The sequence below is a fragment of the Prinia subflava genome, chromosome 3 (assembly GCF_021018805.1).
Source record: "Prinia subflava isolate CZ2003 ecotype Zambia chromosome 3, Cam_Psub_1.2, whole genome shotgun sequence".
NCBI lineage: Eukaryota > Metazoa > Chordata > Aves > Passeriformes > Cisticolidae > Prinia > Prinia subflava.
The window spans coordinates 68,801,293-68,826,674 of record NC_086249.1 but is presented as its reverse complement, the minus strand read 5'-3'; the positions used below and the strand labels follow the sequence as shown (position 1 = coordinate 68,826,674).

The 25,382-nt window shown below is 38.2% G+C and overlaps 1 protein-coding gene across 2 annotated transcripts in view; it reads left to right on the top strand.

Moving 5' to 3' along the window:
* Positions 1–23,500, top strand: part of TMTC4 (transmembrane O-mannosyltransferase targeting cadherins 4) — a 55,429-nt gene extending 31,929 nt beyond the window's left edge. For both annotated transcript variants that reach the window (XM_063392370.1, XM_063392369.1), the window contains 9 exons: positions 1,923–2,094; positions 2,182–2,313; positions 9,630–9,709; positions 9,882–9,989; positions 10,112–10,253; positions 10,931–11,045; positions 11,539–11,651; positions 17,859–17,928; positions 18,447–23,500. In XM_063392370.1, the coding sequence (XP_063248440.1) occupies positions 1,923–2,094; positions 2,182–2,313; positions 9,630–9,709; positions 9,882–9,989; positions 10,112–10,253; positions 10,931–11,045; positions 11,539–11,651; positions 17,859–17,928; positions 18,447–18,598 (1,084 nt within the window). In that variant the 3' untranslated portion in view covers positions 18,599–23,500. The remainder of the gene's footprint in view (positions 1–1,922; positions 2,095–2,181; positions 2,314–9,629; positions 9,710–9,881; positions 9,990–10,111; positions 10,254–10,930; positions 11,046–11,538; positions 11,652–17,858; positions 17,929–18,446) is intronic.
* Positions 23,501–25,382: the final 1,882 nt, after the last annotated feature.

The following is a 25,382-nucleotide window of genomic DNA, read 5'->3' as shown; positions in this document are numbered from 1 at the left end:
GTGCTGTGGGCAAACCTGCTGAGGGGGCACTCAGTCCCACCATCCTGTCACCAACAAAGATGTTAAACAGTGCCAGTCCCAATGCCAGCCCTTGAGGAATACCACTTGTCACTGGACTCTGGGCATGAGCCATTGACTGCAACTCTTGGCGTGCAACCATCCAGCCACTTTCTTAGCCACCAAGAGGTCCAGCTGTCAAATCCATGTCTGCAGTTTAGAGACAAGGATGTCATGCTGGACAGTGTCAGATGATTTGCACATGATACCACATGCTCTTCCTTTATCCAGCAAAGCTGTAACTCCATTGTAAAAGACTATAAAATTAGTCAGGCACTTTTTTTCCTTAGTGAAGCCAGACTGGCTTTCACCAATCACCTCCTTATTTTCCAGGTGTCTTAGCATATTTTCCAGGAGAATCTGCTCCATGATCTTGCCAGGCACAGAGGTGACCTACTGACCTAGTTTCCTGAGTCTGCCTTTTTCCCTATTCAAAACATGAGGGTTATGTCTCCACTTTTCTAGACAGTGGGAACTTCAGCAGACTGTCATGACTTCTCAAGTATGATGTGTAGGAGCTCAGCACTGTCTTAGCAACTTCATCCATCAGTTCCCTCGGGATCTGCAAGTCCATCTTACCAGATCCCATGGAGCTGTGCACCATCAGGTTCCTTAGATGTTCTTGAACCTGACCTTTTTCTACAGCAGGCAGAAAAATTCATTCTCTCAGTCTCTGCCTTTGCCTTATGTGACTTGAGCAGTGTGGTTGGAGCACTTGCTGGTGAAGTCTGAGGCAAGAAAGTTATTGAATACCTCAGCCTTCTCCATGTCCTGGGTAGCCAGGATTCCCGTTTGCTTCCAGACAGGGCCCACATTTTCCAGTCTTCCTTTTTTCACCAACATAGGTAATTCTGTTGTTCAGAATACAAAATCTTTTCTTATTCTTTTCTTCCTTCTCATCCCTTCAAATGTTTACAGTGCACCCGCCTGCCTTTCTGCTGTTCCCATACTTATTTGCACAGATAAATCATTTTGAAGAGGGGGTGGAACTCTTGCTGAAAGGGATGTCATACTTTCTAGTAAAAATGCACTCACTAAGCCTTTATTGCTAAATAGTTTTTTAGTGAAAAGTGAAGACAAAAAGTATAGTAAAGGCCTAAGACTCGTGAGGAGGAGAAAAGACCAGGAGGATGCATCTACCTTACAGTGTAGAGATTCCTTGGTAATAAATTAGAACGGAAAATTACCATGTCTGTTGCCTTTGTAAGAAATATCTGACATGGACCTGAAGTTCTTATTCCCTTATGTCAACTCTGTAAAAGAGAGGTACCTAGAGTCTTTTGTCTGAGTTCTGTATAGTCCCTAAAGAGCTGAGTCTATACTTGCTGAGGATGCTAACACTGGTACCCAAAAATGGAAGATTGCTCTCAAAAGGTAATGTGTCTCTTCTGTCTGTAGAAGGAGAGTAGATTACTAACTCTCAAGTGGTTAACCACAATGGATTCTACTACTGATGTGTTTGTTAGGAGAAAAACCACCCTCTCAGTTGAATGTGCACCTAAGTTTCTTCTTTAACAGTGACTTACGTTTTTGCCCCCATTACTGTCTTACAAGGTCCAAAAATGGACAGGTAGCTTTCACCATTACTTTTCCTGCCTCTGTATTTTAAATAGGAGCTTTGTAATTAATATGTAATGGGGCTATTTTCTGGCCTGGAAGCATGAATATTGCTTTTCTGGAAATTATAGCAATGCTTTTTAAGTGCCTCACTGAAATTTGATCTTAGCGGCTCTCAAAGGCTGTGCTTGAATACCCTGTTCTATATGCACATCCTTCTACAATGTTTAAATGAAGTTTTTATGTTAAGTGGAAAAGGTACTTTCGTTAAGATTTGTAGTTAATCTGAGAATCTTTCTTGTTTGCAGAATCCTTACACTGGGACTTGGATTTCTTATTATCCCTTTTCTTCCTGCAAGTAATCTGTTCTTCCGAGTAGGATTTGTCGTTGCAGAGAGAGTCATCTACCTCCCCAGTATTGGATACTGCATTCTCTTTACATATGGATTTAGTCTCTTGAGTAAGCAAGCCAAGAAAAAGGTACCATCAAAATAATCAGTAAAATTGTTGATGATGAAGCTGTTCAATTGCATGATTTGTTTCTTAACTTGGCTCTCTTTCCTTAAGAAAATTCTTGCTGTGGCAGTACTTGGAATCCTGTTGATAAATGTAATGCGCTGTGCGCTCCGCAGCAGCCAGTGGAGGTCAGAAGAACAGCTTTTTAGGAGTGCATTGTCTGTGTGCCCTCTGAATGCAAAAGTAAGTCATGCCTGGACTTCTAAGTTTTGTTGTTTTTTTTTTTCAAGTGTTTTGAAATTTGGGGGTCAAGGAGGTGTTATGCATAGTTAATATATTGTGCTACAGTGTTATTCACAGTCTTGCTTGGTTCAAGAATGACATTGAAAGGTCAGACATCTAAATTACCGTGGTAGCAGAGTCAAAGTACCAGAAAGTGCAAATTACAATATTGTAATTCATAACTTGGATGTGGGAGTGGGGAGGTGAGGAGAGGGGAGAACGCACTTCAAGAAAGGCATCAAGTCGAATTGGATGTACTGCCAATAAAATCTATTTGGAAGAATTGTGTGTATAATTGTAAGTTATTGCAACAAAAATATCAAAACAAGGTTAGTAAGTTGTAGCAATGTATTCAACTGAAAAATGTCCATGCTGTTTTTAGAATCCTTTCTGTGTACCTTCCAGTGGTATATAAAGCCAGCACAGCTGAGGGACAAAGCAGCATATCATCAGTGCAATTGTGGGATGTGGGAGTAAAATCTTGCTCCCACTTCTGCTTTTTTACAGCAGCTGAGTGGGCTAGACTCTTCAGACATGGACGCTGAGGAAAACTGCAATTTTCCCTGCAGGCTTAGTGAGGGAACAAGTAGGATAGTATGACTGGATGTTTCACTGAGCTGAGCAGCAGTGTTCAGCATCAGAGACTGACTCCAGCCTCCAACAGAGGTGATGTCCACAGCAGTCCTTTGACACCCAAGAGTGGGATCTGTTGGAGCACACCACTGAGCCCTGATGTTGTCTGAATTTTAGTAAAGAGACTCTTTGAAGAGCCTGGGAGTGGGACTGTACATTGTCAATAAAAATATATTGATGTTTTTAAACAATAGATTCCTGTAATCTAGAGTGGTATTTAGAAAATACCAATCAAGACACAAGGTTTAAAAAGGAACCTGTGAATGCTCAGCTTCACAAAGGGAATGATAAACTTAGCATTTACTGGAATACAAATATGCAACAGTGAGCTGTAAAAAAGTATTAATGGCCAATATTTACAACATGGTGGCGTCTTTCAGTAGTCTGAGATTTTAATACATAGGAAAGAGCTGTTGTATTTTATTGTGTGACAGTGGTAGGCAACCATCTTCTTTTCAATGATGACCTCAGTATATCTTGTCTTCTGGATGACAAGCGCATGCTATAAATGGAGCAAATGCAATCTGTTTTCTTTGTGTGTAACTCCATCCATCTGCCATGGGAAGAGTGCTTTAGACAGATCCCCACTCTTTGCCTGTGCTCCAAGCTCCTTGGACTCCAGCCATGCCTGGCTGGGAAGCCGTGTGGCTGTGCTCCCACAGTACTGCACTTGAGCCGATAAGCTGTGCACAAGCTACTGAACTAATGCAGCTGGTTTAAAGCCAATGAATGTACAGGCAAAATGAGCTTGTGTTTGTCAACACTGGGCACTGTAGACATGTCTGAGCTGTATTTCTGCTGGTGACAGCTTGTGCAAGTGGAAAGCGTGGAGATGTGAACAGGGAAAGGATTGTAGGCTCACATTCCAATCTTGCTGAAGGATATAACTTTGAAATCACAATAGTAGGGAGCTTCTCTAAGCAGGAACATTAGAGAGTCCATGTGTGAGAGCCTATCTCTCACACAAAACTCGGCTATATTTATTAAATTTTGACAACAGTAAATGTAAAAATTTGAACCAGCTTTTGTTCTGATCTTCAGTTGTCTTGAAATTGCAGGCTTCCTTGAAAAATGACTCCACAGGACTTTCTTTCAGTGACCCATTTATTTCAGTGGGAGGCTGGTGCAGACCAAAGAATGGCACATAGATAATAGCTTTTTCTTGTTGTTCTTGGAACATATTAAATATGTGTAATGTGGCCATGCTTTACTGCCATTATGTAGCAGGATCTCAAAATCTCAAATCCTCACTAGCAGAAAAAGCTGTTCATGTTTTGTTGTACAGCTCTTTTCAATTCCAAATTGTCTGCGTGGGAAGCATAGAGTAAACTTACCCTAATTCTAAATAACAAGTAGTCAACAGCACTGCCTTGTCTAATTTCAAGACTCATTTCTTTAAACATATCTTTAGATAAAAATGAGGAAACTGCATTAAATGAGATTGTCTGGCACAGTAGTGAATCTGGTGCCTTGAGTGGTAACACATCTGACTCAAGAGGATGACATTTAAGATCAACTTTAATAAACCTTGCCCAGTGAGCTTAAAATTTATTGGAAATAATCAGGTACCATAATGAAGCTACAAATATTTTGATCTCTGAAAAAGTTCCCAATACAGATTTTTAAATGTTTTAAATATTTAAAAATTTATTTTAAATGTTATTTATGATATTTTAAAATACATGTTATATATATAAAAAATATGTTATATATATAAATATGTGTGTGTGTGTGTGTATATATATATTTAAATACTAAAAAAATACATACTAGGTGGGTGGGGTTTTTTAAGAAAGAGCAACAAGTATGTTACAGGTCTCGGTTAAACATGTCCAGGAGCATGTCACACATTTGAACTTGTTTGGCCCTGCACTCAGGTTTCAAAGGTCATTAGACTGAAACAGGACATGTTTTTAATACATTTAGCAATATTCTCCTTAGCTGAACAGGAGATGCCTGCACATTGATTCCATTTTTCCTACCACCTTTTTTCATACTGTGTGGATTGGATTCTTGTCATGGGGAGAAGAAACTGTTTCTTTTAGCTTGTAGTTCCTCACCTTGAACTAAATGAGAGACATAAGTCAGAAGGACTGTATCCTAGATTTCTGTCTTTCTCTCCACTGATGATAAAAGAAGTCCTGACAACTAAAGCAGATGTGGATACATAAGATTATGTGAGATTTTGACCCTGTCCTGCTGCTACTTGCTATTTCTAGATATTGCTGGATTGCTCCTCACCTTCTGAAGTCATCACACATTGTTTCTTTTAATTTTAAAGATCATTCCCAAAAATGCTCATCTTGCTGCCTTGTTTTTTTGCTGTTGGAAATGTTTGCACTGTTGGAAGAACTGAGTTCTTTTTTCTCAGCTTTTAGAAAAGTCATAGCAGTTAAGAATCCAGAGATGGTCTTTATTCCTGGATGACTTCTTCTCATTGATTGTCTAAATAAATAATTGCAGTTATATTGTTACATGGGAAATAGCCAGCATTTTTCTTTTCCTAGGTTTGAAATAACTGAATTTAAAGTATTGTAAATTGTTTTTTGTACGTAATCTCTATTCTAGTTCTCCTTGCTACTGACTTTTCTTTAAAGGATAGAAATTAATAAACATAATTTTTGAAAAGCCATTTCAGTAGCAACTTTTCTGCAATAATAAGCAAGGAAGTTAAAATACTTCCAACAAATGTTACTGTCTGCCTTGACATATCAGAGTAAGTAACTTTGAAATTTATGCATTATGCAAACTGTTGTCATTATAGATACAAGTTTGTCAGAGATGAGCTATGCTAATACTGAAACGGTACAATAAGTTTGTGAGATTGGTTTCTATACTTTCTTAAAAGATCCTGTAAAACCTCTTTGTTACAGAACAAGATTTAATGCTGCCTGAGGAACTGATCTTTGATCCTTAAGGAAGCTGATTTAGAGGGCATTTCCTTTAGATATTGAGATATTTTCCTTTATGCTATATATTAAAAGGGGACTATCTTTCTGAGTGCTGTGGGCTGTGTTTATATGAGCTATTTGCAGTATTTTGCCACCATTTTAGATGTCAATTTTTGTGTATACAAGCACAGTCATGCAGAAGAACCTTTAGACAACGTTAGATACGCAAACAAGATGTGAATATGAAAAAAGCTTTGTTTTATTATTATTTAGAAAACAGAGTTTTAGCAGTAGAAGAGAGAGAAGATTGATGACAGGAGCTGGCACTTAACAGAGGCATCTGCATGTTCGTGGAGAATTTTGACATCTGTGCTTTGCTTTCATCCTTTTCAGCAAATGTTCATATTTGCTGAAAAAGATTATAAGCAGCTAGGAAGAGAGAGTGAAATTGGTGATAATAGTAACGCTCCAACTGGGGGGATGAACCTCCCAGAAGATACTACATTTCAGTTTCTTCCTGTTCTGTTTTGAGGGAAAACAAAAGCAAAAAAACCCACAAAAACAGTCTGGCAATAATTTCATTTTTGTACAGGAAAATATATTTCTTTTCTCTTCTTGTTTAAATTTAACATTTAAATAAGAGTTCAAGTACTACGTATATCTGGCACAGAATAATATACAGTGCTTTTTCTTTTTTATACTGGCTTCTTAGGCTGATTGAGGAATTGAACAGACCACTACACAGAGCCTATTCCTTGGTGAGGCTCTGGTGCCGTGGTTATGTTAACTTAAACAACACATGCCAGTTGAGAAAGAGTAGGTTCTCCCCTAGGGTCTTTTTATCTGATCTCTTAGATTTTGGAGAATATTGTGTTCTTATGCATCCCTGAGAAATGCTCCTTATAGAGCTATTACTGTAAAGTAATTGCCTGTTTAAGACTGATAAAGGATCATCTGAATATAATGTAATACATGATTTCCAGTTAATATTTAATCATTTAATAACGAAGGACTCTTAAATGTTTAACCAGGAAAGGAAAATCTTCCCTCCCAGGCTGGCATGCACAATATCTGTCAAAAACAGAAGAACCACACCTCTAGAGGTGAAATTTTAAACAAATCACTGGCCCCTCATTATGAAAGAGCAGATTCTTCCCACCCGTTGGTGCCCAGGAACACTTGTGTCCCCGTGTCGTGCAGGAGTCACAGCCTGGTGCTCAGCAGGCAGCAGTGCTTACTGCAGGCCTGCTTCGAGTGAGCTAAAGGCTCACCTTGGCACCTCTCTGCTGTGGCCACTGAAGTGAGAGACACAGCTGCATGGCAGGAGTAACCTGCACCTCTCAGATGACTGTATATGCCTGGAAATCCTTTGCTGGTTTTGTTCTTAAGAGCAGGACATTACTGCATCTTATAAGCCACTGCGGAACTCGATTTGTCATTGGATATTTATGGGAGGCTGGGCACTTGGTTTGGTATGTTTGGGTTTGGGCTTTTTTCCTCTTCCCTTCTTTGTCACCACCATATTTAGGAGGAACTAAAGCTACAATTTCACTTGAAGGGAAATTAGAAAACTTACCTACAGCAAGGAGCCCTTCATATTTGGGGGTATTGTATAGAAACATCATTTCCTTTCACACAGGAGCTATAGCTGAGGACAAAAGAAATACACCATTGAAAACGCTAATAGTTTCTTTAAATAGTTGTGCTGTCAGTTTTAACTGTTTTTTACTGTACATCTTTTTAGTTCCGTTCATAAAACGTACAAGTGCACTTAATGCTTCATTTGATGGCTTGACTCGAGAGAATCGATATCTCACAGTTCTCTTCAGACTGCACAATTCTGTTTACATGAGAAAAATATTCTTGCTGCTGGTACTTTTGGGGAAAAAAATGGATGTGAAGATACTACATGTTAAAAAAAAACCTGTGAAAAATAGAAAGTGAAGTGCTGTTACTCCTGATACAAGATAGCTGACATGTGAAAAACCGAGTGGTAGGTGTACACCAAGATTTTTCTCATCTGCTCTGTCCTGGTCTTTACTCAAATTTCATTTTGTAAAACTTCTTAAAAAATGAAATTGAATCAAGTTAAATATAATTTTGTTTGCTGATACTGAAGTGTAAAGTTATGTACTTCAAGGGCTAAAATCCAGTATTCAGTGAAATCTTTAAGTATTTCTTCTGTGTCGCCACAATTTATCTTTTATCTAGGTAAAATTTAAATATGTGAACTTCAACATATATAATCAGAGCAATCCAATTTGGTAAGAATGTTAGTGTTCTGAAAAATTTCTGGAAGAGATATATAAATAGAATTTAGTCCTAAGAAACATCTTTCAGGGTACTTCATTTTACTTTGACTCCTGGGAAAATGCTGCTGTATCTTTTTGTATTTTTTGACACTGTCAATGGATCTTCTTTTGGTTATTTCTTGATACAAATGTACCATTCTGTTGCTTCTTTGCCATGGGCCTTGTCTTATTTTTATGAATGTACAGTACAGTGCCAGGATTTTTTTCTTCATGGAAGCTGTGCTAGAACTCCTTTCATGGGATGCTGAATTTTTGTCCTATTTTATATCTCACAGTGTGAGGAGCTGCCTCTGTGCCTGTTTAGTAAGCTTTATAGTATCTCTGCACTCCTTAAAACCAGTGAAAATACTTTTTCTCCCATTTGAAAATGTCCTTAACTTCATTTGTTGATGGTATGTTACTGCATAGGTACAATCATATAGAGATGAAATTTAGCAATTAAATACCATAACAACTAGGCTCCAACAATCGTGTGTGCTGGATCAATAGGTCCCAGATACTGTGCCAGCTGCCATTAGGATTTTTCAGTTAATGGACACGTCAGATAAGATCCTTTTTTGAATGCAGAAGGTGAATTAGGCTCATCTAAGTGCATTACCAACCTATCTTTTTGGACTTCAACCCGAAGTCATTCCTGTATAGTCTTTTAAAATTACATTTTCAAAGTTTGGGAAGAACATATGTGTTTATTTTAGATGAAGTATATACAATTTGATTTCCAGTAACATAGTCTCCTGAGATTTGTCTTAAAGTGGGATTTGAGATGTCTTCCAACTCAGATTTTTCCTGAAATATATTTTTCCTATTTATTCTTGCCACAAATTAGGATCATGCATCTTTTCTCTGTAGTCTGAAAGCTCTAGATGTTCCTTCATTCTTCATTTTTAACGGGCAGTCTTCAACATGTTGCTATACATATTATTTCAGAAATGCTCTTTGATACATTTTTGTCCTAAGACAATAACTGTGCCTGGCTGTTACCTTTTGTTTGGGTTTTTTGTGAATGTTGAGTTTCTTCTAGTTTATGCTATAATGAAAACAAAGTATAACACATTGCTGTAGGGTTCCTTCTGCTATGACAGATTATGATAGATTTGATTTAAGTCAAACTTTCTCCTACCTGGTAAATAAATGAAACTAAGAGCAGGAGGTCTCCATACAAAGTGCCTTGTGAAAGGTGTGGTGGCCTCATTAGTATAACTAGGAAGTGAATAATCTCTCTTAAATAGGTGGAATAGGTAAGCCAATCTCTACCTCAGATTTTGTCTTACTGTCTTCATTGTATGAATTATTCAATCTTAAATATCAACCTACACCAAAAGCCAGCAGTGAATGACAGAAGTGCTGACTGTCTCTTTTTGGAGAAATAATTTTTAGCTACTTGGTTCCACAAAATATCTGACTGTGTGGCATCTGGTGGAATATCCATCTGTGTTTTCAGGTGCACTACAATGTTGGCAAAAACCTGGCTGACAAAGGAAATCAAAGTGCTGCAATCAAATACTACAGAGAAGCTGTAAGGTATTAGAAGTTTTCCTGCTTTAATGATCTGTCCTAAAATTGCTTTCATGTTTAATATGAAGAAAATGCTTAGGTATTCATTTTCATGTTCTGCAGCATTGCAGAGCTAGCAATTTGCATATATTAATACATGTCCATACATAATAATAATCTCTTAAATTTTAAATTTTAGGTTGAATCCAAAATATGTGCATGCCATGAACAACCTTGGAAATATTCTGAAAGAAAGAAATGAGCTCCATGAAGCAGAGGAGTTGCTGTCCTTAGCTGTACAAATACAGTATGTTTAGACCAATGCTACAGCAGTGTTTTGCACCAACTGAGCCAAAATGATACAATAGGATCTTGTGTTTCAAATGCTTAATTGTCCTCTCTCTTGGTGTTTTTTCCCAATTTGTGCAGACCTGATTTTGCTGCTGCATGGATGAATCTAGGAATAGTGCAGAACAGTTTAAGAAGGTTTGAAGAGGCAGAGCAAAGCTATTGGACAGCAATTAAACACAGAAAAAAATATCCAGATTGTTACTACAATTTAGGGCGGTTGGTAAGTGCTTTTGAATAAATGATAGCTATGACTGGAAGCTGTGTGTCTTTCTGTGTGTATAAACATATATATATATAAATATATATATGCTGTAACGTTAAAAGCTCATAGTTATCCCAGTTTGCTTATATTGTATTTTAGGGTGATTTCATACTTTTGGTAGCTTTTCCTATTGCTTTCCCAGTATACTTTCTTTCATACAACCTCTGGTAATCCTACTTTATCATATAAAGAATTATAAACAAAAATACAGGGTTTTTTTTCTCCCAAAAGGTATTATAAATCATTTCCCAATATTACACTGTTTTGCATTCATTAGTATATTGTTAGCTGGTAGAACTATGCCGAAAAATTCAAATTAGACTTTTTGGAAATATGTACATTAAATATTTACTAATTCTCTTGTGTAGATTTCTAAATTGTATGCTGTTTCTTCTCCTTTTTCTATTAGTACATGCATATTTGAAGACAAGCCTCACTTCCAAAGAAAAGGAAAATTAGTATATAGCATTCTTATCTACCATTCTACAAGAGTATTCCTTTTACATTTATTCTTGGCTATAAAAAGAAATTCTACTAGAAAGGAGCAAGACATTAACAACTCTTCAGTGTCTTTAGTGAATGATAGGAAAGTAAAGCAAGTAATAGCAAAATCATGGATTTTTCTTTTGTTTTAGTATGCAGATTTGAATCGCCATATAGATGCATTGAATGCATGGAGGAATGCTACAGTCCTGAAACCAGAGCACAGTTTGGCTTGGAACAATATGATAATATTGCTTGATAACACAGGTAAAGGTCTGTTTGAATGTTTTAATGAATAATTCAGTGTCTAGAAAAACTTAAACTTTTATCTGTTTTTATCTAAAAGGATCTCTACCTCTTCTTTGGCTACCCAGACACTCTAATAACATAAGAATGCCTTCAAACTCGGTGATTTTAAAGCATAACTTGAAATCCAGCCCATTAATTGAATTTCCGATACTTACTTAAAATGCCATCACTGTGCAAGCATGTTTGTATTATAGATTAAGTTCCAGAACTTTTTAATCTCAGCTTTGTTGTTCTTCTGAAGGTGTTATCTGTTGAAAACAAAATGAAGATATTCTGCTGCCTTAGGCTGCAGGATTTTACATTTTTGTGTGTGTGTGTGTGTGATACCTGGTTTTCTCTAAAAAATTATGCAGTCAGCTCTTTGTAAAATATGTGTGCTTGCAGCATGAAAAGCAACTAATCAGGCTGTGTTAAAACATGCCTTCTCTTTTTCCGCTACCTGGGCTCCCAGGCAATCTAGCTCAAGCGGAAGCAGTTGGAAGAGAAGCCCTGGAATTAATACCTAATGATCATTCCCTTATGTTTTCCTTGGCTAATGTACTGGGGAAATCACAAAAATATAAGGTAGGTAACTAGAGTAGGTAACTTTTTGACTCTAGGGCTTTGGGGTGGTTTAGTTGGGTTTTTTCCCCTTAATTAAACTCCATCTGTGTTTTTTGTAGAAATCATTTGAGGAGATCATTGTGGACTATGACTTAGATAATCTGTTTAAAATTGAATATCTGTTTCAATGCCCTTTTCTATCACAGTATTGGTGGGTGATTCTGTCTTGAGTTTATCCCTCCTTATTTTAGATGCCTGGATCACAAATGTTGCTGCCCTACACTTTGTCAGTGGTCAGTGGAGAGAAATAGGCTCTTGAGCACACTAGAGGGCAGTTAGGGTCTGGTGTTGCTACACTGCTGAGGGAGAGAGCCTGCACTGAATTAGAGACCTTGTTTCAGGAACTCAAATTAGACAGGACAGGCTAGTCCTTGTGCTTTTGCTATGTACTCTGTGAATATACACATATACAGATAAGAATTCTAACCTATTTGCTTCAAACACGATCTGAATTTAACCCCAGATTGAGGATGGGATACCTGGGTGATCTCAGAATACTATGAGAGAAAGCACATACATTGCTGTGTATTGAACTTTCTCTTGGATGCAGTGGACCAGCTTGTGTGAGTGGTACCTCAGCATTAGCTTCCTTTATTTGCAAGTACTAAATGTAATGAAACTGGTGAGAATGACTTGTTTTCCAAAGGGAATTGTATAAGATGGCAGAAAATAAATCATACACATTTAATATAGTTAGTTGTTTAAACTGACTCCATAATTAGTGATTTATTTATATATGTGATAGTGACAATTTAATAATCAAGTTCTTGTTGTTCCTTAGGAAAACAACATTTACTGAACCTTTTTTAGGTTTTTTTTTAGGCTTTTAAGGGGTTTTTTGTCTTTTTAATAGTGATAATGTTAACAGCACTGCAGAGACATCCTCATTTATATACAAAGTAAGAAGATTCTATATGAAACTTGACAAGAGGAAATGGACTAAGTTGCACCAGGAAAGGTTTAGGTTAGATATTAGGAATTTTTTTTCACAAAAGGGGTTGTAAAATATTGGACCAGATTGCCAGGGAAGTGGTGGAGTCACCATCCCTGGAAGTGTTCAAAAATGTATGGATATGGCATTTGAGGACATGGTTTAATGGTGAACATGCTGGTGGTGCGACGTTTACAGTTGGACCTCATGATCTTAAAGGTCTTTTCCAACTTTAATAAGTCCATGATTCTCAAAATAGATACATTTGTCCAGTAGTTGGTGTGACTGCTTATATTCCACAGTATTGTTCACCTGTGGAGTCCTGACCTGTCCACATGTGAGACCAGGGCCTGTGACAACCCAGCACTGGCTTTTGTTTGCATTAGTGATGCTGTTAAACACCCTGTTACTGTTTTTCTAGACTGGCTGGGTTTTTTCCTGGACACTCTTAATTATTTTCTCTCTCCTCCTGAGACTGTTATAAAAGATATATTTTACGTTGGTTTAACAAAGTTCCAAAAGGATACAAATTAACATCCAGAACGCATGAGGTATGAGATTATGGAGGAGGTAATTGCTAGAATTATTTTGGTGAGTCAGGCCTGTGGAAGAATAGAGGATTTTATAGTCATTCATCAGGAAGAATATGTAGCATGACAGAATAAAGAGCATTTATAATGAAATAAAGTTGAAAAAAATAAGTTGAAAACAAGCTAGAAAACTTTTCCAAGTGTAGGAGAGACAAATCTGTCTTAGTAGTTTTAAAAAATAAAAAAGAAGATAGTGGTTTTGATTGCCAGCCCTGAAAGGTTGTTATGCTGCAGGAGAACGTGTTGGAGACAAAATAGAAGTAAGAGTAGGGGAAAGTGCAGCTTTTAAGCCTACATTCTGAAAAAAGCAAAAGGAATAGTAGAGCCCAGGAAAAAAAGCAGAGTGCCAGTGAGTGTTTTAGTAGTTCAATATGGAGTAGAGGGTTTGTGCAGAGTTTAACTAGTCACTTAAAACTGATGGGTTATAACAGGGAGAGCAAATTAAGGGAATTGGAAAGTGGGCTTACTTAAAAAGGTTATGATCTCAGCAGCTGTATTTGCCATTGCCTGGAAAGAGGAGATACAGATTTGGTTGTAATGGGAGAATGCTTACTGACAAAAAAAAAGGCATGAAAATTTCAAATTTCTTGTCCACCCCCTCACCATGTAAAAACAGAGAGGCTCTTCAAGGATTTTTATTGAATGGAATGGGAGGGGAGGAATGGGGGATGGAGACTGTCAAGGTGATGGAGGTAATTTTCAGACTGCTGCCTAGCTGTGTCTGATGTGTTGTATAACCTCAGACATTTAATTTATTAGATCACTCGTTATGTGTCTGTATAAAAGTTGCTACTATGTTGGTTCTGTTGCTGCAAACGAAGGTTTATTCTGGGATTTTCTGTTATCTCTCATTTTAAAAGACATTGAGTGAAAAAGGTTTTATTATATTGTGAGAGATTTCCTTCCAATAAACACACAACATTTTCCTTTTGTTTCAAATGCACTTTGATTTTCAACAGAAGATAGATTTCCTACATCACAAAAAAAAAAAAAAGCCTTTATTTTTTTGTTTGTATCTAGTGATGAATGATTTATTGTTCCAGACAGAAAAGCACATAAAGGATGAGCTGTTTCTGTGGTTTTGTTTGGGTTTTTTAATTAACATCTGTTATACCAAGTTAGATTCTCCTTCAAATACGTGTTTTATCTCAACTGATGAAGGCTCAAGCTATCTTTAGTTCTTTGAAAAAGATGTGTGCTATATTTTTGTTACATATACATCTATGCTTTTTCTGTAAAAAGTGCAATAAATTGAAACCATTCAGCATTTTTTGCATTTGAAATAAAGCCAGAGTACAATTTTGTGGCCTTGGCAGCAGATGGAATGCAGTCTGCTTATCCCAAGCCTTTCGTATATGCAAGCTGCAAGTTTCTTGGCAATACTTAAAGATTTGGCAAGATGCAGCAATTTGAAATATCACTGATGTACTGGAATGTATATTTACTCCATATATCCACAGTAATATGAGTATGATGCACCTTAAATAGCCTTTAATCAACCACTATGCTTCTACTAGCTGCTGAGCAAAGTAGTGATGATAAAAATATTCTCAGCATGGAGCTGAAGATTTATGGTAATGGCAGCCAGCTCTTGAATATCTATTTCATTAAATTATCTGGAAGTGCATTGCATGTGTTGTCCAATTGTGCTTCAGAGGTGATAGGATAAAAAGCTATACATTAGGTGCTTCTCCTCTGTGTAGGTGGCAACTTTTAGGCGTAAGGCTGAATGAAATGGTTAGCATATCTTTCATTCTGATTGCTGTTAACCTGCCTAGTGAGGAAAAAAAGATATTTACTAGGTCAAAATAGTAAAATTTAGAGTGGGAAAAAACACAACTTTGTGAGACTTAATATCACTACATGCTTTCATGTGCCAATCCACTGTTGATTTTTAGGACTGGAGAGTTGTATGAAAAGAGGAGGTTATCTTGCACTGCTTGCCAGATGTTTGAGTTTCAGTATGTTTCTCAGGGACTGAGAAACATGGAAATCAAGGAATAATTTTGCCTGGAAATGACATCTACAGGTCATCCAGTCCAACCCCTAACCCAAACCAGGGCCAGTTCCAGGTGAATCCTGAATATCTCTGTGGATAGAGATTCTATAACCTCTCTGGGACAGTATCTTTCAATGCTTGACCAACTTTATGATGAAAAAACTGACGCTTCCTTTAATTGGAACTTCTTGTATGCCAGCTTGCATCCATTATGTCTCATAGCATCTCACAGATATGTGATAAGAATCTGTTTCCATCTTCTTTGTATTACCTCATCAGGTAGTTGTAGGCAGCACCTTCATCTTCTCTCCTGAAGGCTGAAAAGATCCAGTTTTCTCAGCTGTTCCTTGTGCTCCAGCCCTGTACCATCTTGGTGGCTCTCTGCACAACTCCCTGTGGGGTGTCTGTGTCTTTCTTGTAATGGAGACCCCCAGCCTGGACACATACTCCAGGTGTGGTCTCAGAAGTGCTTATCAAAATCACATGGCCACCAGAGGTCCATTCCAGCCTCAACCATTCTGTGATTCCTGCTACTCTGTTTCTCTGCCCAGGTCCCTCAAAATAGTTGTTCTCCCCTCCAGTGTATTTCTCACTCCCTCCTCTTAGGAGCTATCTGTAATGTTTTGAAATTGCATTCAGTCCCATCATCCAAACCATGAATGAAGTCACTAGATATTATGGGTTTCAAAGAGACCAATGCAATTTTAACAGTCTGGGTACAAGAATGCTGAAGCAACCACTTGTATAATAGGAAAGCAATGCTAAAACTTGTACTATGGAGTCATATACTCCAAATTTGCAGACATCTGGTTCCCTTGTTAACTCCTGTTGGGAGAAGTATTCCTTCTTCTGAAACAAAATCAGAATCATAGAATGGTTGGGGTTGGAAGGGACGTCGGGAGATTCTCATCCAATTCCCTGCTAGAGCAAGTTCATCTAGAGCAGGTTGCACAGAATCATGTCCAAAAAGGTTCTGAATATCTCTGGGGAAGAACACTCACAACCTCTGTGGTCAATCTGTTCCAGTGCTCTGTCATATGCACAGTAAAGAAGTTCTTCCTCATGTTCAGGTGGAACTTCCTGCACATCAGTCTCTGCTCATTGCCTCTTGTGCTGTTGCATGGCACAAATGAGAAGAGCCTGGATCCATCCTTTTGGCACCCTCCCTTCAGATACTTAGACATCACTGAGGTCCCCTCTCAGTCATCTCTTCTTGAGGCTGAGCAGGCCCAGCTCCTTCTGCCTTTCCTCATAAAAGATGCTCTAGTCCTCTCATCATCTTCACAGCCCTCCACTGGGCTAGCTGTGAGAGTCCTGGGGTTTGTAATTTCCTCGATGGGTGGAGATGAAGGCACTTTCCGCAGAGTTTCTCCTGGCTTGAGAATGGCAGCCTCATCTGTGCACAGCAATGCTTTTAGTTTGGGTTCGAATTTGGACATATGGGGAGGCTCTTAAGTCACTCAGAGCTGAGTGACTCAATCTTGACATCAGAAATTTCTTTTCCCCTGGAGGGACCCTTACAGAGAGTTATTTCATGCTTGACATGAAAAGATGGTGGAACCAAAACTCTGGCTGACAGGTTTTCTTTTTCAGTAGAGCCTGTGTTATATTTTAAGTAGTGAAAGCTTAGCACAAAGGAAAGGACTTTTCTCCATGTTACTGTTCTCACATACCTCAGACAGCAAGTATGTGCATTCAGATGAAAGCCTACCACATTGAGGTAATTTTATCTTCAGGTCATTTGCATTGAAACTGAATGAGCCACTTTCCCTAAAGCACAGCACAGCATAGAAATCTATGAAAAATTTGCTCACAAGTTTAGGTAAACTTGCATGTCAGCGAGTAAATATGCTCCATTTGGATTGAGGGGTGTGTTACTTTTTAGACTTGCACAGGAAATATGCTCTGGGGAAAAAGTATCAATATTAGCAGCTAGTTTGGAAAAATAGAATAGTTTTACTCAGAGAATAAATTTAGCGGTAAGTTATTCTCTGAATATTAGGTGAGAGAGCTGAGTAGTACCCAGATGGTCAAGAGTCTTAAGAGCACACACTGGAAACTGTAATACAGAGGGGATAACTGGTGAGGAAAATGTGAAGGGTGTTGCATGACATGATATGATTTGGCATGATTTTTAAGTAAAAGGTACTCAGCTACTCTTCATGAGGAACTACACTGAAACATCTGTTTGAAAGGGATTTATTGGAATGCCCCCATTTTTAAAGCTAAAACTATTGTAAAAGGAAAAGTGTCTATAAGCAGTTTGCTTAGATACCAAATTACATTTCCTTGATTTGATTGCACAAGTAGGGAAAATTTCAGCAGGTAATGTTTGAAAATACTATAACTATTAAAAAAGGTAATTTAGGTAAAGAGCAAACTTCACTAGTGCTTAATAAATTTCTGCTAAAATAACAGCAGCCTGTGAAAACATGGCATTTATTTTTTGCATTATTACTGTTTTCAGGGGCCTGTAGCTACCTGAGCTACAGGATCAGGCATGCTCAGGATATTTATATGGTGGTATCATATAGATATGATATAGTTTTGGAGGGTTTGTAATTACAGTGGTGGGTAAATTTGGCATAGTTTTATATATATATATGAGAATGGACTTTCCTGATGACTTGGTATTTTAAATTATTCAGGAATCTGAAGCTTTGTTCCTCAAGGCAATTAAAGCCAATCCAAACGCTGCCAGTTATCACGGTAATTTGGGTAAGAGCCTTTCTAAATCTTATCAGTTGTACTGTTTATTTGCTTCACATTCATTGTGTTTAAAAAGAAAAAGCAATCTTTTGAGCCTTCTTCCTGCTGGGCAGTTTTCTATTTTACTTTCTAGAAGAACTGCCAGCCAGAAGAACAGGGCACTAAAGCCAGAAAAGCTGTCACACGATATGACAGATCAAGAGGGCTGCACAATCCAGCCCAGAGGTAGCTGTACTTTAGTGTCTGCAAATTGCTTCATTTATGCGATGCTTGTAACCCGCAATGAGCTCACCAGATAAGAGCTGCCATTTATGGCTCCATTATAATTCGTTCCTTCATCATTCCCATGCCAGTTCTGCTCCCAGGCTTTGCTCCTGCAGTTGGCAACAGAACAAGCAGCTACTGTGCCACCAGCCAGTGACAGACCCTCACTGGAAACAAATACTTCAATGTTGTTCTCCAAGTGATTGGCAAGATTGCACATTATTCAACAATATTGCTAATGAAATTCCCCATTGATGTTCCAGCTGTGCTTTATCATCGCTGGGGAAACCTTGACTTAGCGAAGAAGCACTATGAAGTCTCTCTGAAGCTTGATCCCATGGCACCGGGAACCAAGGAAAACTACAACCTCTTGAGAAGAAAACTGGAGCAGTTGCAAAGGAAAGGCGGTGCCTGATGTTCCTTTTCAGGTTGCCCGTGCACGCTGTTTACGACAATTGTTACATGGGTACTTTTGGCCATGTACAGGGTTCAGTCATCATTTCTCAAAAACAACACCACCAGCACCGCATATTTGAATGTCCAGTTTTGCCCTCCTACAGATACTAACATTTCAGCTTGAGGGGTCATTTTATTTTTACTTGAACTGCTTTTAAAGTCCATTAGAACATTTTTACAGGTATGTGAAAGCAATGCAGATGGAATTTCACAGCATACACTTGTAATTTGATATCTTCATCTGACTTTTTAATAGCGGGATGAATAGCAGGAGGCAGTTTTATTTCTGAAAGTGATACGTAAAAGTGCAATTTCCTGTTTAAATCCTGATCTTTTCAAGTATGAAAAATACCTGTCCATTTCAGTTTTATTACTGCCTTCCAGTGCCAGTCCTGCAGAGCCAGTGTAAGAATGAATTCTCTCCAGCACATCGGTCTACTCATACAATTTGAGTTAAGCCCTTGTGCTCATTTCTGTCTCCAGCCTGTGAAGTGTCAGATTTGTATAGGAGTAAGTAAGGGCAAGCATTTGACCATAAATGTCTGTCAGCCAGTGTACTGCTCAGGTATTCTTTAGTGTAGAAAATACTGTTAGATGAAGATGAAGATTTTAGCAAGCAGCTAATGAAAAGAAGGTGAGGCAACAGAGTCAGGTAGAGTTTCTGTTCTTGCAGGCAGCCTCATCTACCACAGACAGCATGGGCAACAAGTCAGAATTGCTTTAGCTCCTGTGGCAAATCAGTAGTTTAAATACAGTACAGCGTCTGTAGGAGTTAATTGCTGTCTTCTCAGGCAATTCTGTGCTTTCTGTTTAAGGACATTGCACCTTTCAGCTCCTATGTTGCTGGGGAATAAAGAGAGAATTTCTGTGGAAAAGTAACTGTGCAGAAGACCTGACCTTGGCTGTTGATCTGTTACCTGAAAGAACTTGGCTTCACCTTTGTCTCCCATGGCTCATGTGTTTGCTGAAAGGGCAGATAAATAAGCGTAGCTGTTAATGCATAAACTGAGCACATCGATGGGCAATGATTCAGAGGTTTATGTTGATACCTTGTTACCTCTCAAAAGGGGCTATGCTTTAATACACATTTGAACTCTGGCTGTCCAGAGTTGTCTGTCACATACTAATATTTACATTCCTGCTTCAGGAAGCAGTCACATGTCTGATTATTTGGTGGTGGTTGGTTTTTCCAATTTCTTAGGGGTTTTTTGAGATGTTTGGTTTTGTTTGTTTGTTTGTTTGTTTAAGATTGGAAGTTTGCTGTTGGATATGAAAGCTGGGGAACTTTATCTGTCTTTTCATATTCCTTTTATTTTTGCCATCCATGTCCTGTGGGAGAAAATGATCAGCACAGTATTTGCAGCTTTCCTAATTCATCCTTCAATTATTGTGAGACTGTTCAGCATTCTCCACACACAACTCACCTATGTGTGGAACCACTTAAAGTGTCAGGGAAATTCCTGCCACAGGATAGGATGCCATGTGACCACCAGAGAACCATTTTACATCTATACCATGTTTTGAACCTCCCAGAGGCTACTTTTACATTATGAATTTGCTTGGAAATTACAGTTGTTTCAAGAAATAGGTGTGTCTACAGAGCACACTGCAGTACTGCAGAACTACCAAAGCATCCTCTGATAAAGCTAGCTTGGGCACTACAGGTCATGCAGGTACTTCAGTGTACTATTTTTACCACACTAACTGTAGATCTAGCCAGCACGGCTGTGGCAGTGTGGTGCTGTCCACAAATTTGGCTTTCAATGAACTAACATGGCTATATACTGGTTTTAGTCAAAGTGCCAGAGGTATGTGTGTGCTCCTCTCCTACAAATATAGCCTGTTTGTCAGCGGGACTGATTAGTTCACATTGGGTAAAAAGCTGTGGCAATTGTCCCTATTTCTTCTGCTTTCTGGACAAAATTTTCAGAAATTTGTTTCTGAATATGATCCAAGCATGCTCTTTGTATCTGGTTAACAGAACACTGCACCAGTATGGCTAATCATTTTCCAATGACCAGCATAGCTTAGTACCAACTTTTGTATCTGAAAGGTGCTGAAATTGATACACCCTTCAGTACAAACAGCAGGTTCTTAAGGCTTTCCATACATAGCCTAGTGTTCATCAGATAGAGAGAACACGTAGCTGCTTCAGTCATGAGGAATTTAAAGAGTTGGGATCTGGCTGGATGAGCCAATTTATTGCAGAAGATAAATATGTTTACTATAGGTCTTTTCTGTATATTTGGAATATGACATCCTGAGTTTAAATTATTATTCTCATCATAAAGTCCACATAGGTAGTTTTCCCTGTTGCTTTCCATCTCAGCTTTAAAGATATCCACTAGATCAATATTATGTATGAGGGATAAATTATTTCTAGGTCATTATAAACCAAAGTTGTAGAAATTCCTCTGTGGAAGTCCTTGTATTCAAGAGTTTTAAGACAGAAGAGACAGACAAGCAAATTGGATGTTTTGTTAGTATTTGAAAATGGTGTTTACTTTTCAGTACAGACAACATAATTTCTTCTTGATTAGCTTTCTGGCTATCTGTATATATTTTTGTGAGGGATTCTTTGTTTTATATAATATTTACTGCATAAAAATTCAATGTGATTACTTGTATGACGGTAATATGAAGCATACCCATATGTCTGAGTTTAAAGTTGAGGCAGAATTGTGTTCAAAAGAAGCCACAAAGATGACTGCTTTTGTAATAAAAACTTCCTTAAGACTTTTAAGAATACGAAATATTTTTTTACTTTATTTTCAGAAATATTTTGAAAGTGCAAACAGTGCAGTAGCTTTTATTAAAATGGTTATAATGCTAACCTTTTTATTGGTTCTTCATACCTCATACCTGACTCCTGCAACAGTGCAGAACACTCAACTTCAAAGAGAAAAAGGTGAAGAAAAAGAGGGCTTGTACATAACTGTAGTTACAAATATTGTCTATCTTTCCAGCATGCTGGATTTTTTTCCCATTGCTAATTCCAGAAGATTAAAGTTTCCTTATCAGTTGGCCTGTTCAATTCTCTAGGGAAATTAAGAAGCCTTTTTTCTTCTTTTTTTTATTGTAGTTCCTATTTTTTTTTCTTTTTGAGAAAGATTGCTTGTTCTAATACAGTTCAGAGGAGAGAAATACAGAATGATTTAATGCACACAATGGAGCCAGGAAAAGTCACAATGACTACTATGGATTTAGTCTCTTTTCACCAAAAACTTCCAGTGAAGTTCCCTAATTGTTTTTTATTGTGTCTAGATCAACCCCATGTACATGAAGTTTCCTGTTATTTAATTTCATAGTATTTAAACTTAAGAGGTGTGGGTTGTGTGTGTGTTTATGGGCACTAAGAAATAAAAATCTATAATACTTTTGAATGGCTTGCTAAAAATATTGAGCCTGTTCACTGGGAACCTTTTCCTTCATATTTCAGATACCTGTATCTGAGCTATTCATCCTAGTTTCTCTGTATAGTCACTGGGGAAAAAATCTTTAGGATGTGAGAAGTCATACTTGAAGGAGATATTAATCTTCACTAACTTCAAAGGGTAACTAAAGGGATCAGCTCCTATACATGAAGAAAAATCTCACTGCTGCTTTCAGTTGAAGTAATCTGGTCCCATACATGAAGTAATCTGATTCCTCTAGAATTCTCATATATTATTGGCACCAAGAGTGTTAAAAAGACTGGCATTGAAGCAAACTGGCAGGTACTTGCCTTGAGAGTCAGAGAGTAGCTGGATGAGGGAATGGGAGAAAGCAAATTACCTTTGATAAATTTACATGACTGAAAAAGCACTGAACATCAGATCCCTGTGTGTGAAAACAACATTCACATCCTGTTCAATTAATTGCTAGCTTGTTAATGTTTCTGTAATGAACAGTAACAACTTCTTATTGAATTGAAGTTTGGTGTCCTTCATTCCTATTTTAAAAAGTGATTTTAAAGCAACTGTAAATTTGCAACAGTGAGATGTATATTTTTTTCCTTAAGTTCCAGTTGCTATTTCAAGCTGTAGCTGTTAAAACGTTCAATGTGATAGCACTCTGTGTTTTCAGTATGGTGAGGGTTTTTTTGTTTCAATATCTTTTGATATTTATTTGCTGGTTCCTGCCTGTGTCCCATATTTCACATGAGTGTTGGTACATTCACATACCTGTCATTACGTGCAGATTCTCATGTGCTTCTCAACTCGGCCCTTTCACTGAATAGTGCTCCCTTTCACAGCTCTTGGTGTGTCACTACCAAATGTGTGTTAATGAGGGCATGTTCAACTAGAAAAGACTAAATTTTGCAAGGAGCAAAAGTGAGATCACATGGCTGGATTTCTGAGATGTAAAAGCTGAGGGAGCCAAATTTGTGTCATGGAACACCATAAGCAGCAGGTGCCACTCACAAAAGGGCACTTCACACACTGTGCTGGGCTCCACAATTATGTGAAGTGGTTGTACATAGGTATAATGTTATAAACACAGCAGCCTGAACCCTGTGCTTTAAAGAAAAAGGACTGTGTATCTCTCCAAGGAAGAGGATGTGCACAGCTGCATGGACTATGGAGCAATGGAGGACTGATTACTGTGTGTTAGAAAGTTGCACTGCTGTGTTGTGGCATGGGTGTTCAGTGTGTGTCAGTGATGATACATGTCAAGTGGTTCAGGGGTTTTTAATATAAGTATTTTTGTTAGGAAAAATCCCTACAGGTACTGAAACTGGTAGCTTATGATTTCTGAGCTGAACTTTTTTTATGTCGTGTTAATCATTTGGATTGCCAGTGATATGTTCCAATTTATTTTCAGCTGAGCAGGAAGTAAATACATTTGTAATGAAGCCATTAAATAAATCTGCATTTTGCTATCTTTTTTTGGCATAAATTTTAATTGTGACAATGGTGTTTATTTTTGTAGTAAGTTTTTCATTCAGAGTTCTGCTACAAGCTAGGAAGAAAACCCAATGGGCCTGGCAGACTAGGCCTGCGACATACAGGAAGACATTCTTCCTCTTAGAGCAACAGTTCCAAATCTTGATTCAGCACAAGTGCATTCATGTTGAATGTGTGTGCCTAAACAAACAAAAAACAGCACCTGAGGAAGGCAATGGAATACTTAACTAATTCATTCAGTCTCTAAACCAATAACATATAAAAAGCAGGAGCTACTGCCTCAAATGCTGAGTGGCCTTCTCTGCCAAAATCAGATTTTTTACCCAGTGTGCAACTAGTCAGTCAGTAACGACACTCTTAAGAGAGACCTTGATTATTTATTTCAAAGTTGCACAATCCTCGGCTGTTCAATGGTATTGCAAAAATTACACACATTAATTATCAGAACTTTTTACTATTTATACATTTAGCATACAAAGGAATTGGTGTTCATTTGCTGTAAATTACCTAGTTCTGTTATTAATTGGTATTCTTTTATTGGTTAATGATTCTCTTGCTTCTCATGCTAATTAGTCCCATGCTCAATTTTTCTCTTCTTTGGGGTTGGTGGGTTTCTTGGGTCAGTGGCCCATAAGCCAGTGGCCACAATCTTCCCCTGCTTGAATTATCATTTTCCCACTCAGAGCTGATTTCAGCACTATTGCTGGGTTGGGTTTATTAATGTCTACTTTTATCTTGGGAGTTCTGCCAGATGTCTTTGTGGCCTGTAAATTCCACATGCTTTGTGTCCACTATCAGTGATACATCCTTCTTCCCAAGCTTTGTTAACCTTCTCCTAGGTCTGAGATCATTGAAGCATTTCAAGCCCTAAACCCTAACAAGGCAATTCTACCAAGCAGTTTGTTTTTCTAACACCTGGACATCACTTAAGATTGTTAACTTGCTTGTTAGCTGTTATCTGTTTCACAGATTGAATATCCCTTCTTGTTGATCAGGCTTAAAAGCATACAAAGAGCAAACATCAAAGAACATCCTTTCTTAAGAAAATTTTTGCATCTATTTACATAATCATATTTATGTATGTTATTTTGCAACAGTCCTACCCAGTGTTACAGGTGGAATAGAATAATTGAATGGTAATTGGGTAAGAAAGTGTATAGTCTATAAGAGATACAACTGGCTTTCACTTAGTAACTAGTCAAGGAGGAGGGACTGACACCAAAGTACCACCTGCTGTCCCAAGAACCAGGCTACAGAATGGTACTTGTATGCTCCAGAGAGAATCATAGAATATCCTGAGTTGGAAGGAACCCATAGGGATCATCCAAGTCCAACTCTTGGCGCTGCACAGGGCCATCCCCAAGAGTCACACCATGTGCCCAAGAGTGTTGTCCAAAACGCTTCTTGAACTTTGTCAGGCTGATGCTGTGACCACTTCCCTGGGGAGCCTGTTCTAGGGCTCAACCATCCTTTGCCTGAGAAACCTTTTTTCTGATATCCAACTTAAACCTTCCCTGACACAACTTCACAGCTTCAGGCCATTCCCTTGGATCCTATCACAGGTCATCAGAGAAAAGAGATCAGTATCTGCCCTTCTGCTTCCCCTCATCACCAAATTGTGGATGGCATTGAGGTCTCCCCTCAGTCTTATACAGGCTGAACAGACTGCTCCTCATACAGCTTCTCCTCTAGACTCCTTACTATCTTCAAAGTCCTCCTTTGGCCACTCTAATAGTTAAGTATCTTCCTTATATTGTGGCACCCAAAACTGCACACAATATTCAAGGCGAGGCTGCCCCAGTGCAGAGCAGAGCAGGACAATCCCACTGGTGCTGCTGTGCCTGATGTCTCCCAGGA